The sequence below is a fragment of the Oculina patagonica genome, chromosome 7 (genome assembly GCF_052425735.1).
Source record: "Oculina patagonica isolate OP01 chromosome 7, crgOcupat, whole genome shotgun sequence".
NCBI classification, from domain to species: Eukaryota; Metazoa; Cnidaria; class Anthozoa; order Scleractinia; family Oculinidae; genus Oculina; species Oculina patagonica.
The window spans coordinates 1,300,784-1,313,291 of NC_135764.1; the positions used below are offsets into that span (position 1 = coordinate 1,300,784).

General features: G+C 39.6%; 1 protein-coding gene and 1 non-coding gene across 4 annotated transcripts in view; one reads left to right on the plus strand and one right to left on the minus strand.

The window, feature by feature from the left end:
* LOC144661317 (uncharacterized) overlaps positions 1-12,508 on the plus strand; it is a 61,601-nt gene that overhangs the window by 30,593 nt on the left and 18,500 nt on the right. For all 3 annotated transcript variants that reach the window (XM_078522041.1, XM_078522040.1, XM_078522039.1), the window contains 19 exons: positions 44-97; positions 1,152-1,205; positions 2,077-2,130; positions 2,640-2,693; positions 3,152-3,205; positions 3,503-3,547; positions 4,305-4,349; positions 4,904-4,957; positions 5,293-5,346; positions 5,655-5,708; positions 6,630-6,683; positions 6,791-6,844; positions 8,112-8,165; positions 8,871-8,924; positions 10,045-10,098; positions 10,354-10,407; positions 11,365-11,418; positions 12,293-12,346; positions 12,454-12,507. In XM_078522041.1, coding sequence (XP_078378167.1) covers positions 44-97; positions 1,152-1,205; positions 2,077-2,130; positions 2,640-2,693; positions 3,152-3,205; positions 3,503-3,547; positions 4,305-4,349; positions 4,904-4,957; positions 5,293-5,346; positions 5,655-5,708; positions 6,630-6,683; positions 6,791-6,844; positions 8,112-8,165; positions 8,871-8,924; positions 10,045-10,098; positions 10,354-10,407; positions 11,365-11,418; positions 12,293-12,346; positions 12,454-12,507 — 1,008 coding nt within the window. The remainder of the gene's footprint in view (positions 1-43; positions 98-1,151; positions 1,206-2,076; positions 2,131-2,639; positions 2,694-3,151; positions 3,206-3,502; positions 3,548-4,304; positions 4,350-4,903; positions 4,958-5,292; positions 5,347-5,654; positions 5,709-6,629; positions 6,684-6,790; positions 6,845-8,111; positions 8,166-8,870; positions 8,925-10,044; positions 10,099-10,353; positions 10,408-11,364; positions 11,419-12,292; positions 12,347-12,453; position 12,508) is intronic.
* Positions 11,061-11,134, minus strand: Trnat-ggu (transfer RNA threonine (anticodon GGU)). The gene has a single exon. It is a non-coding gene; the product is annotated as a tRNA-Thr (tRNA).

Below are 12,508 nucleotides of genomic sequence, written 5' to 3' on the forward strand. Positions count from 1 at the left end.
AATTGATGTGATAATAATTACTGTGTATTTTCTGTACTATTAGGGAGCACCTGGAAACCCTGGACCTAGTGGATTGACTGGAGCAAAAGGAGCAATCGTAAGTAGATAAACTGTTTTACTCTGACCACAAATAAGTAATGGTTATAAGCCAAGTGGAAAGCTTTTCGGTCTGTAGTTAACAAAGTGATAATTGGATGACTGCAAGGCAGGAGTCTCACAAATTATATAGTGAGAATAATTATGCTGACATGATTGGACAACATGGTAATAGAACCAAGCGTAATCCTTAATGGTCTGTAATTAAAGAAGGTGTAAATGAAAATAGATGAAGGCAGGAAATCAATTTATTAATTGTGAAAATTGTTTATGCTACCTTGATTGGAAGTCGCAGGGTACTGTTCCCAATTAAACATAACTGTTCTAAAAGGAGGACAACAGAATTTGTTTTGAGGATGCATCAGAAAGGGAATTCATTTAAGAGCAAGTGCTTCACTGCAAAATATGCAAATGATGCATATTAATTTTTCCAATCACATGTGCATTATGTACATGTGTACTGTGTTACTGGTGCTCAAATCGGGCATGCTTCTAACCAATCATTAAAAAATTTTGTTTTCTGTACTACATGATAACCTTGGGAGGCATTATGGCTTAATGGTTAGCATACTGGACTCTGGATCGAGTGATCTGGGTTCAAGCCCTGGCCAGGGTCACTGCATTGTGTTCTTGGGCAAGACACTTAAACTTACAGAGTCTCTCTCCACCCAGGGCCCAGTTGTTCAAAGGGCAGATAGTGCTATCCACTGCATAAATCGCTATCAGGTGGATAGCGTAGTATGGTTTGTTAGCATTTATCCACTGGATAGCAATTTATCCTGTGGATAGTGCTATCTGCCCTTCGAACAACTGGGCCCAGGTGTATAAATGGGTACTGGAGAATATTTATGTTGGGGGATAATCCTGCGATGGGCTAGCATCCCATCCAGGAAGGAGTAGAATACTCTTAGTTGCTTAATGTTATGGGAAGCGGGATAGGCTCTGGCCTGATGAGACTCTAGAGCCAAGCACAGTCTTTTACATTTTACCTTACATGATAACCACTGAATTGTCAATGGCACTACCCCTGGTAATGCTGCAAATTTATTTTTCAGGGAGAGACTGGTGCTGATGGTGAAACTGGACCTCCTGGGGTGCAAGGAGCAAAGGTAAAGAATTAAAGAAGCTATGTCATGTTATTGCAAGTCATTTTTTGTTTGGCGGAAATTTCTTTCAAATGGAGGGAACCCTCAAATAGAAGTATTCTCATGTGGAAAACACAAGAAGTAATAGCCACCTGGTTTGGATTTGGAGTTGGAATTCTTCACCATGTCATGTTTATTTGCAGTGTCTGATTCAGTGTACAGTTAACTCCCACCATGTGGACACCTCACTATTACAGGCACCCCATTGTTACAAACTGAAGTTAGAGTCCTGGCAAATAGGAACTTCTAAAAACTCCCACTAGGTGCAGGGGCATAATGGTTAGTGCGCTGGACTCAAGATCGAGTGGTCCAGGTTCAAGACCTGGCCGGGGTCACTGTGTTTTGTTCTTGGGCAAGACACTTTTCTCTCACAGTGCCTCTCCCCATCCAGGTGTATAAATGGTACCTGCAATTTAATGTCGGGGGTAACCCTTCGATGGATTAGCATCCCATCCAGGGAGGGGGGGAGTAGAAATACTCCTTGTCGCTTCATGCTACAGAAACCGGGATAAGCTCTGGCCTGTATGGGTCACTTGGCTTGACGCAGACTTTTTTTTTAGGTGTCCCTTATAGAAAGAGTTGACTGACGTGTATGTTTGCATTGACCATAAGAAGCTCTGTTAGGAAGTGACCAGTTTATTATATATTCATTAATATATTTTAAAAATAATCCTTGATATATGATCAACACGGATCTGTTGACTTGTGAACTCCAAGAAAGTGTCTGTTTTGTATTGAGTCCTTTGAAGGTGGTCTCTTGATACAGGTGGTAGTATCCTTCTTTTCCAATTTGTGAGATTGACCACTGGGTCTCTGTCATTTTGTTTTTCTTTAGGGTGAGACTGGAGCTCCTGGAAGGCGTGGACTTACTGGAATCCCAGGAAAACAGGTCTGTCTAATAACCATGGTGCAGCATAAAATACCTTGCAAGTGATTCAATAATAATAACTACGATGGCTCAACTAACCAGCATGGCTTGTTTAGTAATTAATAACTAGACAACGAGCCCCATTTTTCTGTGCATGAATGGTTCATGACTGAGGTGCAGCCAAGGTAACTGCCACTCAAAGGAAATTAACCAATTTGTCTAATTGTTTTAGTAGCTAATATAAAAGGTTACAGTCAGAAACTGAAAATATTATGTTTTTTAAGCCAAAATTCAGGAGTTGTTTCAGCATTCATGGGGAATTTACGTGTTTATGTTTTGTCAGAACATGATTGAGTGTCCATCAATTTCTTGTAGAAAAATCAAGTTCATAAACTGATTGTAAAATGAAATCTACCTTAAGGTCTTGACGAAACACTGTTTTAGTATTTTGTTTTTAGAAATCTTTGGTACATTATACTTAACTTTAAGGGCATCTTCTTAGATATGCTATGATTGTTTTTGTGACACAGGGAAGGCAGGGTGAGAGAGGTGAGAGGGGAGCGACTGGATCACAGGGACCTCAGGTATGTGTTTTGCATATTTTGGTTTCACACTGCAAAGCTGTGCTCTAAGAACAATAATTATTGCAGGGTGTCCAACGGCTCTTCTGTAAGAAATCTTGGGTGCCCAACTCTTAAAAGCTTTCATGATAGCAAAGTTATACAAGTCGCCCAAAGGCAATTATAGTAAGTCGCCTCAGCACAGCAATGTCACAGGATCCCCACCCTTAGCGATTGTTAATCCATGTTGCACAGGGAAACTTTCATGTAACTTAGGGTGCTGGATGAGTTGTAGAACATCACTGTCCAAATTCTGTTCGAGTTGTTCCGTGAAACACCTTCACCACACACCTTCACCTCACCGGGATGGTGTGTAGACATAATTGGGGATTGAGCACAAGGAAAACGAAACTACTGAGGGGTTGCAAAGGATATATTTTATTATGGAAAAAGGTTTCAAAAGGATGTTGTTTCTTATTTAGGGATCCCCAGGAAGTCAGGGACCAGCAGGTTTACCTGGAAAATCAGGAGAGACGGTGAGTGCCATCTAATGTGTTGCAACAGAATGTAAATAATTATAAGTTTTTTAAGTGACCAATATCACATCACAATTTTAATTGATCAATTAAAATTGGCAAGTACACTTGAAGCATTCCTGTAGTCTTAAAATCTTGCTTCTGAGAAAATATAAAAGCAACAAAGTACTATCTTTGAAAGCCAATTTATTTAACACTTGCCTTGCTGGTTTGTGGACTAAATCATTTAAGTGTCTTGTCTGCCCAAACGTCCTTTAATCTATTTGTTTTTTTAAAAATCATAAAAAACATCTTTAGGGTGCACCAGGAGAAAGCGGAACAGATGGTACTCCTGGAGCTAGGGTATGTATATGTATTTTTTCACATATTTACATGGAAATAAGTAGATCGGAAGGAAAGGCCGTCCAAAGACCATGTGGTGGCAGACAGTAAAGTAGAAATTGAAGCAGATGGGGAACTCCTGGAGCAACAACTGAGTCACAGCGAAGGACCAGTAGATGCAGAGGGACCACATTGCTGCCCTACATGCCACCCAGTATACAGTGTAGCCTGCATAGCTGGTGGATTAGCATGTCGTGGCAAAAATCGCGAGTGAAGCGCCATTTGCTGTAAACAAAGCACTCGCATTCAGTCGCAAAACCCGCCAGTTACCCAGGCTACACCCGGCATGATAAGCATGAGGGAATGCGCGGACGGGAGTGTGAGAAATAAATAGACTTTATTTGAGATGCTCTTCTTTAAAATATCTTTAGTCTTGCTATTGACTAAGTCAGCTATAACCTTTTTGGCTCCTCCGAGTTTGGAGATGACAGAATACATTTCAGTATGTCCAAGCTGGATTTTAGATTAGTTTTATAGGCAAGGTGTCAGTCAAAGGACTAAAATGGTGAGGGTGTCACCAAATTGTCAGGATTTTGGTGTTAACTTGTCATGTTGGATAAGCCGACCTTGGTAGGACACCTAGGACACCTCTCTTATCTGAACATTAGGAATTGTTACAGTTTATCAATGTGATGTTTTTACCTCGGACACCTCTCTTATCTGAACACGAGGGATTGTTACAGTTTATCAATGTAATTATTTTTTTCTTGTGTTTTAGGGAGAGCGAGGTGCCCCAGGTGAGCGTGGAGCTCATGGCATTATTGTAAGTTTTCTTTTACATACTTGTACCGTTAATTTATTATTGGAGGATAGTTTAATTTTTTAATTGGAGGAAAAATTTTAAAATTTATTGGGAAAATGACAAATATACACATAACTAAAAAAAAACAAAATTTACGAAAAAAAAAAAAAGAGGCTTAAAACTGGACAACTGTATCAGAAAAACAAGCGGTGGCCTTGTATGGATTTTTGAGCCCCCCTGATGGCACAGTGGTGAGAGAGCTTGCCTCCCATTAATGTGTCCCAAGTTCAATTCTTGGACCAGTTGTCATGTGGGTTGAGTTTGTTGTTGGTTCTCGTCCTTGCTTCAAAGGTTTTTTTTTTTTTTTTTTTTTTTTTTTTGGGGGGGGGGGGGGGTTCTCCGGTTTCCTTCCCTCCTAGTTGTGAAGTGGTCTGAATTGCCTTCAGTAACTGAAGCAAATTTCACCTTAAAACTACTAGGCATTTCAGAACTGCACCCATGTCATGTTTTGATAGATTGTAACTGGAGATATTTCTCATTTACTTACAATTTATTTACTATATTTTGGTATTTAGGGTGCCCCTGGAGACCCGGGTGAACCTGGTGCCGCTGGTGCTGACGGCAAACCTGTAAGTCACTTTCGTGTTTATATGGCAAGTTGCCACGGTTGCCTGGTCAGTTGCATGCCGCTTGTCTGAAAGTTTTGTTGGTTCTCAGTTTCAATGCAAGTCATAAGATATTTCCTTTACATTTAAGTTGATGTTCTAGTCTTATGCCATTTTAACTCCTAAGACAAAGTCTCAGCCGGACCCTGTTGATAACCATACTAAAGTACTGAAGGGTTATCCAGGATAAATATTTCATTACTATAACTATTATTATTACTAGTTATTATTATAATTATTATTATTGGCAATCAGCAAGAAGTAAAACAACTGATACTGTGTCTTGTGTTATTGTTTAGGGTGAGAGAGGTCTTCCAGGTCCACCAGGCCCGAGTGGAACCCCTGGTCTTGCCGTAAGTACCATAGAGTCTTCTGTTAAGTTGATATTAAATTTTTTATTAACACGCAAACCCTGAAGTTCAAAACCCAACTAATGTGATTTTGCTGCCATCAATCATAATTATGGCAACAACCAACAGACCGGCCCGCTTAGATGATCGACGGCAGTGAAAACCATACCAGGTTAACCAGTTGATTAAGCAGAGTTTCCATGTTACTGAAAAGCGCAATATAATACTTGATATTGAGTGGACCACTGCGTGGAACAATCTTGTGTGAGGTAGAAGCTTAATGCTTAATTCATTGCTGTGTTCCTTTCTAGGGATTACCAGGACAGCAGGGAAGAGTGGGACCTCCAGGCGCAAAGGGCTCAAAGGTGATATTGTGTCAGTTATTGTAAATCCAGATATAATTTGCAGCATGTACCTAATCGCTGTGTTTCTTGTTCGTTATAAGTGCCTGAAATCTATTACTTGCTGCATACATGTAATTAGTTCATGCTGAATTTTCTTTACTTTTGTATGGACCATGCTAGGGGTGCAACGATACATTTTCTCACAATACGATACACAGGGTTCGTACGTGTCTTGAAAACCCTTGAATTTCAGGAGTTCGATTTCAAGGCCTTGAAACGAAGGTACTTGAAATTGGTTTTCGGTCCTTGAAAGTCCTTGATTTTTTTATTGAATGTCAAAAGGCTTCAAGGCAATGAGAATACTGCCAAAATATAAGCGATTTTTTTAGTTCTTCAGTAAGCACATCAAGCGCACAACAGACTGGAAATCATTGGTTTGAGGGAAATTAATTTCATCAATAAAGTCCTTGAAATTTCCAAGAAGGGTCCTGGAAAGTCCTTGAATTTTTGACCTGAAAAAGTGTACGAACCCTAGATACATGTTTTAATACAAGCGCCACAGTTGGTTACATGATGTGATGCATCATGTGTCAGCTGACAACAAATTGGAACTATGGATGCATTTGTTCGCTATCTTAAATGATCAGAAGCATGCAAAGCGAGGATTGAACTTTCTTGTCCCTTTGTTTAATTAAGTACTCTAAAAGGGTGTGTAATTGCGTAAGGAGTCATAAGGAACAGTAATTTCTTAATTTTGATAAGGAATATTCTATCGTATCATGATATCACAATAATTATGTTGTTTAAACATCTATATTTGTATCATGACAAAACAATTATTGTAATGCAGCCATGTATTTTTGCAGTACTATTTTACCATGCTGGATTCAGGAGAGATTTTTTTTTGTTAAAGAAAATGTTTTGTGAACCTTACTTTTTTAGGGAGATCGAGGATCTGTTGGTGAACGTGGATTAGATGGAAAGGACGGAGAGCCGGTAGGTTTCACAGACACAATATTGTTTTATCTTTTTATTAATTCTTGTTTGTAAATCTTCAAAAAAATTATTTACTCACTTATTCTCCTGCTGTCTCATTTCCACAGGGACAAGATGGAATGGCGGGATCGCCTGGACAATCAGGGCCACCAGGAGAAAAGGTTTGTTTCTTAACTCAATTAAATTTATTTTCTTACATCACAGGCAGACCACCCTATGTGTTCGCAGTTAAATATTTGTTGACAGACAAGACGAACTATAGGAATTTAAAGAGATCTATGGCGGTTATGAATAAAGAACTGAACAATACATATTTACGCCCACGCGTGTGGCATTTTAGCTGCCTTTATGCGCCGTTTAAAGCGTTTTTTCATAGAATCACTGTCAACCAATTGCTAAGCCAACGGTTGAAAGTGATTCAGTGAAATTGTGCTTTCAACGGCACAGAAGGGCAGATAAAACGCCACACACGAGTCAGATCAAGATGAGCGTAAGTATGTATTTTTCAGTTCTTTATTTATAACCGCCACAGACCTCTTTAAATTCTTATAATTCGTCTTGTATGTCAACAAATATTTTGCTGCGAACACAAAGGGTGGTCTGCCTGTGCTTACATAAGGCATTTATCTCCTCATCAGGATACAATCCTGGTTGGGATGTTGGACCAATTGAAAGCAACATATTGCACACAACATTGATCCCACTGGGCCATTGTTTATGATATGTAGCATTCTCACTGTGTATCAATATGGATCAGATCTGGCCAGATGGAATTGCATTCCTAGAATACTGAAAACACGCTTTTGTTTAGTTGTCCAATAGTGTGAAGGGAGGAAGGCTAAGGGCCGATTTACACTGTTTGACTTTTTTGCATGTGACAAGCTTACGACAAGCCGTACGACATGACTTAAGACCATTTACACGCGACAACTCACTCGTAAGCAGGTTGATTTGCACGACACAATTCGTGTCGTAGGCCTGTCATAAGTTTGTCGCATGCGATAAAATCATACTGTGTAAATCGGCCCTAAAGGGCCTTTTGATGGGGTAAGAGAGGATAATATAGACACTGCAAAAATTGCACCAAAATTTGAATAACAATACTTTATACTTCCTTAGCCTTGTGTGGATGTTTTATTGTTAATAGAAAAAGGATTTTTTATTCAACTGCAGATGCCATTTTTTGCAAAGTGTCTACGGCCAAAAGGCAAAAAAATTGTTGATGGTTGTGTCTTGCCTGCCATTGCAAGCAATGTTTCAAGTAGTGGACACAAATGTCTCAATGCAACATTGTAAGTGCAATTTCTTGGGTGGACACAACACAATTTAGCCCGTTACACACAATACTGCTTGCACTATTGCTAACAATGTGTCTGAGCCTTTCTGTTGTTGTAAATTATAGTTTATCGTGATTTATTTGCATCCTAGGGTGAAGATGGTGTACCTGGATCAGATGGTACTCCTGGTAGTCGTGGTGATACTGTAAGTTATTCTTGTACCATAACTATGACATATATCATGATGTAATTCACAGTTTTGAGAGGTGTTGTGAGCTAATGGTTTGCTGGACTCTGGATCGAGCGGTCTGGGTTCAAGCCTTGGCTGGGGCACTATGTTGTGTTCTTGGGCAAGAAACTTTACTCTCATGGTACCTCTTTCCACCCAAGTGTATTAATGGGTACCAGTGAATTCACTGCTGGGGGTAACCCTGCAATGGACTAGCTTCCCATCCAGGGGGCAGTAGAAATACTCCTTGCCACTTAATGCTGCAGAAACTGGGATAAGCTCCAGGCTGAAATCCACCAATAGTGGCCTAGCCTTGCTAAAACGCACTGTATGGGGTCATGAAAATTGTTAAAAAGTGGTGTGGCTACAGACAATTACAGAAGCAAGTGGCCTAAAACTTGAAAACATTGGGCAGATGTGTGCAAGTTTGACAGTGTTACTTGGAAAAAAATCACTTATCAAACTATTGATTACAGTCTGTTCAAATCTTGGAGAATGAATTTATGCTTTTCTTTTGTTTGTTCAAAGGCTATTTTGTTGATCAATGAGTGCACCCTTAATTAGTTTACACAAAAACTTAGAAGACTTTTCATGATGCTGCCCCTCGCAAGTTAGCCTAGTTGACTCACAAGTTAACGTAGTTAAGGAAGAAGTCACGTTGTATGGCTGTTTGTGTTGCAGGGACCTCGTGGTTTACCAGGAACCCCAGGACCACCTGGCAGACCAGGACAAATGGTAGGTAAACTGTTTTGAAAGTATTATCATCATATCCTTTTTCCCAACTGAGAAATGGGGCGCACTTTTGCGAAACAATGTTGAAGACTTTTTCAATCACTAAACAAGTAGCTGGCACTCTTGTGACAATTGCTGTTTCAAGGACAATCAATTTTGTTTGGACGCATTAAAACGCCAGCCTTTTTTTGGCAGGCCAGCACTGGATCAATTTGTTAGTGTGTTTAGCCAGGATCTTAGATTAGCAAAACAGGGGAGGGGGTGGGAGTTCTAGCTTGTGTCCTAGTACCTTGGCCACCTTATTGGACTCACCCCATTTGATGAAGGAGTGTTCAGTGCTTATGATACACCCTGCCATGGTTCAGAAGCTGCTTTTTCTCTCTGTTAATGCAGTTGTCTCTTGCTGTGGACAACTATCAAAATTGTCGTACTTGTCTCGATTAAAGTGTTCAATATACAGTTGAGCTTCTGCTAAATGGGCACTTCCACATAGGCAGACATCTCTCATAATTAATGAGTCGTGGATCCAGCCACATTCAAACACTAAATTTTTGACTTCTCGTGAGTGGACACCTCTCCTAGGTAGACACTTTTCCTCTCACAAGGTGTTCACTTAAGGCCCATTGAGGCTGAATTCCTGATGAAAGTATCTTAATGGGTTAAAAATATTTAATATTCAATTTTTAAAAAAATTTAATATGGCTTTAATCATTTAATATTATTTGATGAGTTAAGCTGCATTCACATTAAGCCGAAACATGATTAGTGTGATCACGAATGAAACATGTTTCGCTGTGAAGAGTGTTCACATCAGGCAGTGCATTGCGCGAATCATGATTGAAACATGTTTAGTCTGATCATGATTAAAACTACCTTACGAGGTAGTTTCAATCATGATCAGACTAAACAAGAAGATTTATGCAAGAACCGTGAAGCCGCATAAATTACACACCAGGCATGAAACGTGTTTGAAACTAACACCTAATGTGAACAATGCAATAACAAGCATGTTTAGGTGAAACATGTTCCGTTGAAACATGTTTATTCTAAACATGTTTCGGGTTAAATGTGAACGCAGCTTTAGTGAAGCAGTAATAATTTCTTTATACATTTGTGATTTTAGGGACCTTCTGGACCAATTGGAAGTCAAGGCCCCCGTGGACCACGCGGAGAACCAGTAATTCACACTTTGCAATTTGTTTTTGTTAGTTAGAATTCAGGACAAAAAGCAGTTTGACATGATGCAAGCCTCCAAGTGAACTTTTTTCCTTAGTGGCCATTTGGCAACTATGTGCCAAAAGGCGTGAATGAAATGAAATTTTAGCACAAAATTTTTGCCAGGAAAAAAATTTATGAGAATAAAAAATGAAAACGAAGGTGAGAAGGATGTATGAAGTGTAACTTGGCTGATGATATTCTTTTTATTATCAAGGGTGTGAAAGGACCTTCAGGCCGGCCAGGACGACCAGGCGCAACAGGAACTGCGGTAAAATATCCTGCTACTATTACAGTACTACTAGAATCCTGATTTTTGGAATTGCTTTGAAGGGCTACACAAATTGGGTTCAAGGGGGAGTAATCAAGAAATCAGGGGTAAAACTATGGTGTACGACTGAGGGAAGGGATTTCACTTTTGGTTTTGAGTTAAAAGTAGGTTCGAAAAATTCAGTTGATGGATTCCATTGTATTTACTTCTACAACAGCAGCTAAAATGAGAAGTGTGTCTTAGGGTAGGGCTGATTTAGTTAATTTCATGGCATGAAGATTATTAATATTTTTGTAGTACATAGGTCTGTAGTCGACATTTAGTTGCCTTTTTTCTCACATAACTTGTGTGTTTATTGGTTAGACAAGAGTGAAGTCATAACAGTAAAACTTCCACTGTCTAGTTAAGTCATTAGCCTCTAAAGTGAGGATTAAAGGTATCTTTGATGTCTTTAAATGTTGCAATTGCAACAAATTTTGATGCCATTTGGATTTGACTCTGCATATCTACTGACAAATGCTTAACAGGTTAACACTGAAATTAATCAGGCTAGCTGTAACTGAATGCCAAAGACAAGATTTTAAGCAAATGAAAGATCATCGCAGTAATGTACTCAACTCAAACAGTTGAGAAAAGGAAGCCTGAAAAAATTCAGGCTTGAATGGGAATCGAACCCATGACCTCTGCGATACCAGTGCAGCGCTCTAACCAACTGAGCTATCAAGCCAACTGGGAGCTGGTCACTTGTGGGTTCGAACTCACAATTTTTTCAGGCTTGCTTTTCTCAACTGCTTAAGTTGAGTACATTACTGCAATGATCTTTCATTTGCTAAAAATGTATATCCGCAGTACAAATATATGAATTTCATATAATTATTCATTTCAAAGACAAGATTCTTCCTCAAAATGAGTTAGCAGTTTATGTCTTCAATAATTGTCGTAATTTATTTCCAACAGGGTCAGCTGGGTTCACCTGGAGAAAAGGGAAATTCAGGCGAACAAGGCCGACAGGTAAAAAGTTACATTTACAAATAAATTCATTATTAGGTCGTAAAGTCTGATCGTCCTGGTGAGAGTAGTTCTGAGAAGAACTGTTGTTGGTGACTGACGTTTCGACAACCTTCCGCTCAGGTTGTCGAAACATCAGTCACCAACAACAGTTCTTCTCAGAACTACTCTCACCCGAACGATCAGACTTTACGACCTACTGATACTCCTGGGTTCAAACCATATACTATAAATTCATTATTATTCATTACTGTTACAGCTATATCGTTACAAGTGCATTGAGTTAGCATGTTGGACTCCAGACTGAGCCTATACCATCCAGGGCTGAGTACTGGCCAGGGGCACTGTTTTGTGTTTTAGTAGGCCAGACTTAGACACAACTCTCACAGAGCAGTACCGCTCTTTACTAAGGGTACTAACAAACTGTTAAGGCAACCTGAAAAAATATTAAATGTAGCTTGGGAAGGACTAGCATCCCATCCAGGGGCAGGAACAATATTTCTAGTCAATTCATGCTGTGGAACCAGGACAGGGTTGTTTGAAAGCCGATAAACATGAAACTGGGATTCAACGGTTTGATTTCTCTTGTATAAAAGTGTTTTCATTGCTTATTAGTTTGAGATAGTTAGTCATCATCAAAACTGGAGGAAAGAAAAAATAGAGAAAATCTCACTAAAAAGTTACAAAACTGAAATCAAACTTCACGCTATCCGTGGATAAGCTTAATCATGCTTTGAACAACTCGGCCCAGGATGTTAAGCTTTGGTGGTTTGGCCTGGGCCAGAATGTTTCCTTTTGTGCTGCTTTTATTTAGCGTTTGACATTAACATGTCCCATATATAACCGTGACTTGATATTTCTTATTGTTGCTATCTAGGGATCACCAGGAAATCAGGGTACTCCTGGAAAACCTGGACAAGCCGGCCCTCCTGTAAGATGCACTAACTTTAATTTATCATGATTAGTTACACATGGTGATTTCAGCTCAACTATTGCTTTTGCTCTTGTTCAATATGAAATTGTTTAATTTGTTCTCAGGGACCCCCAGGACCTTCAGGCCCACCAGGCAGAGATGGATCGGATGGGCAGAAGG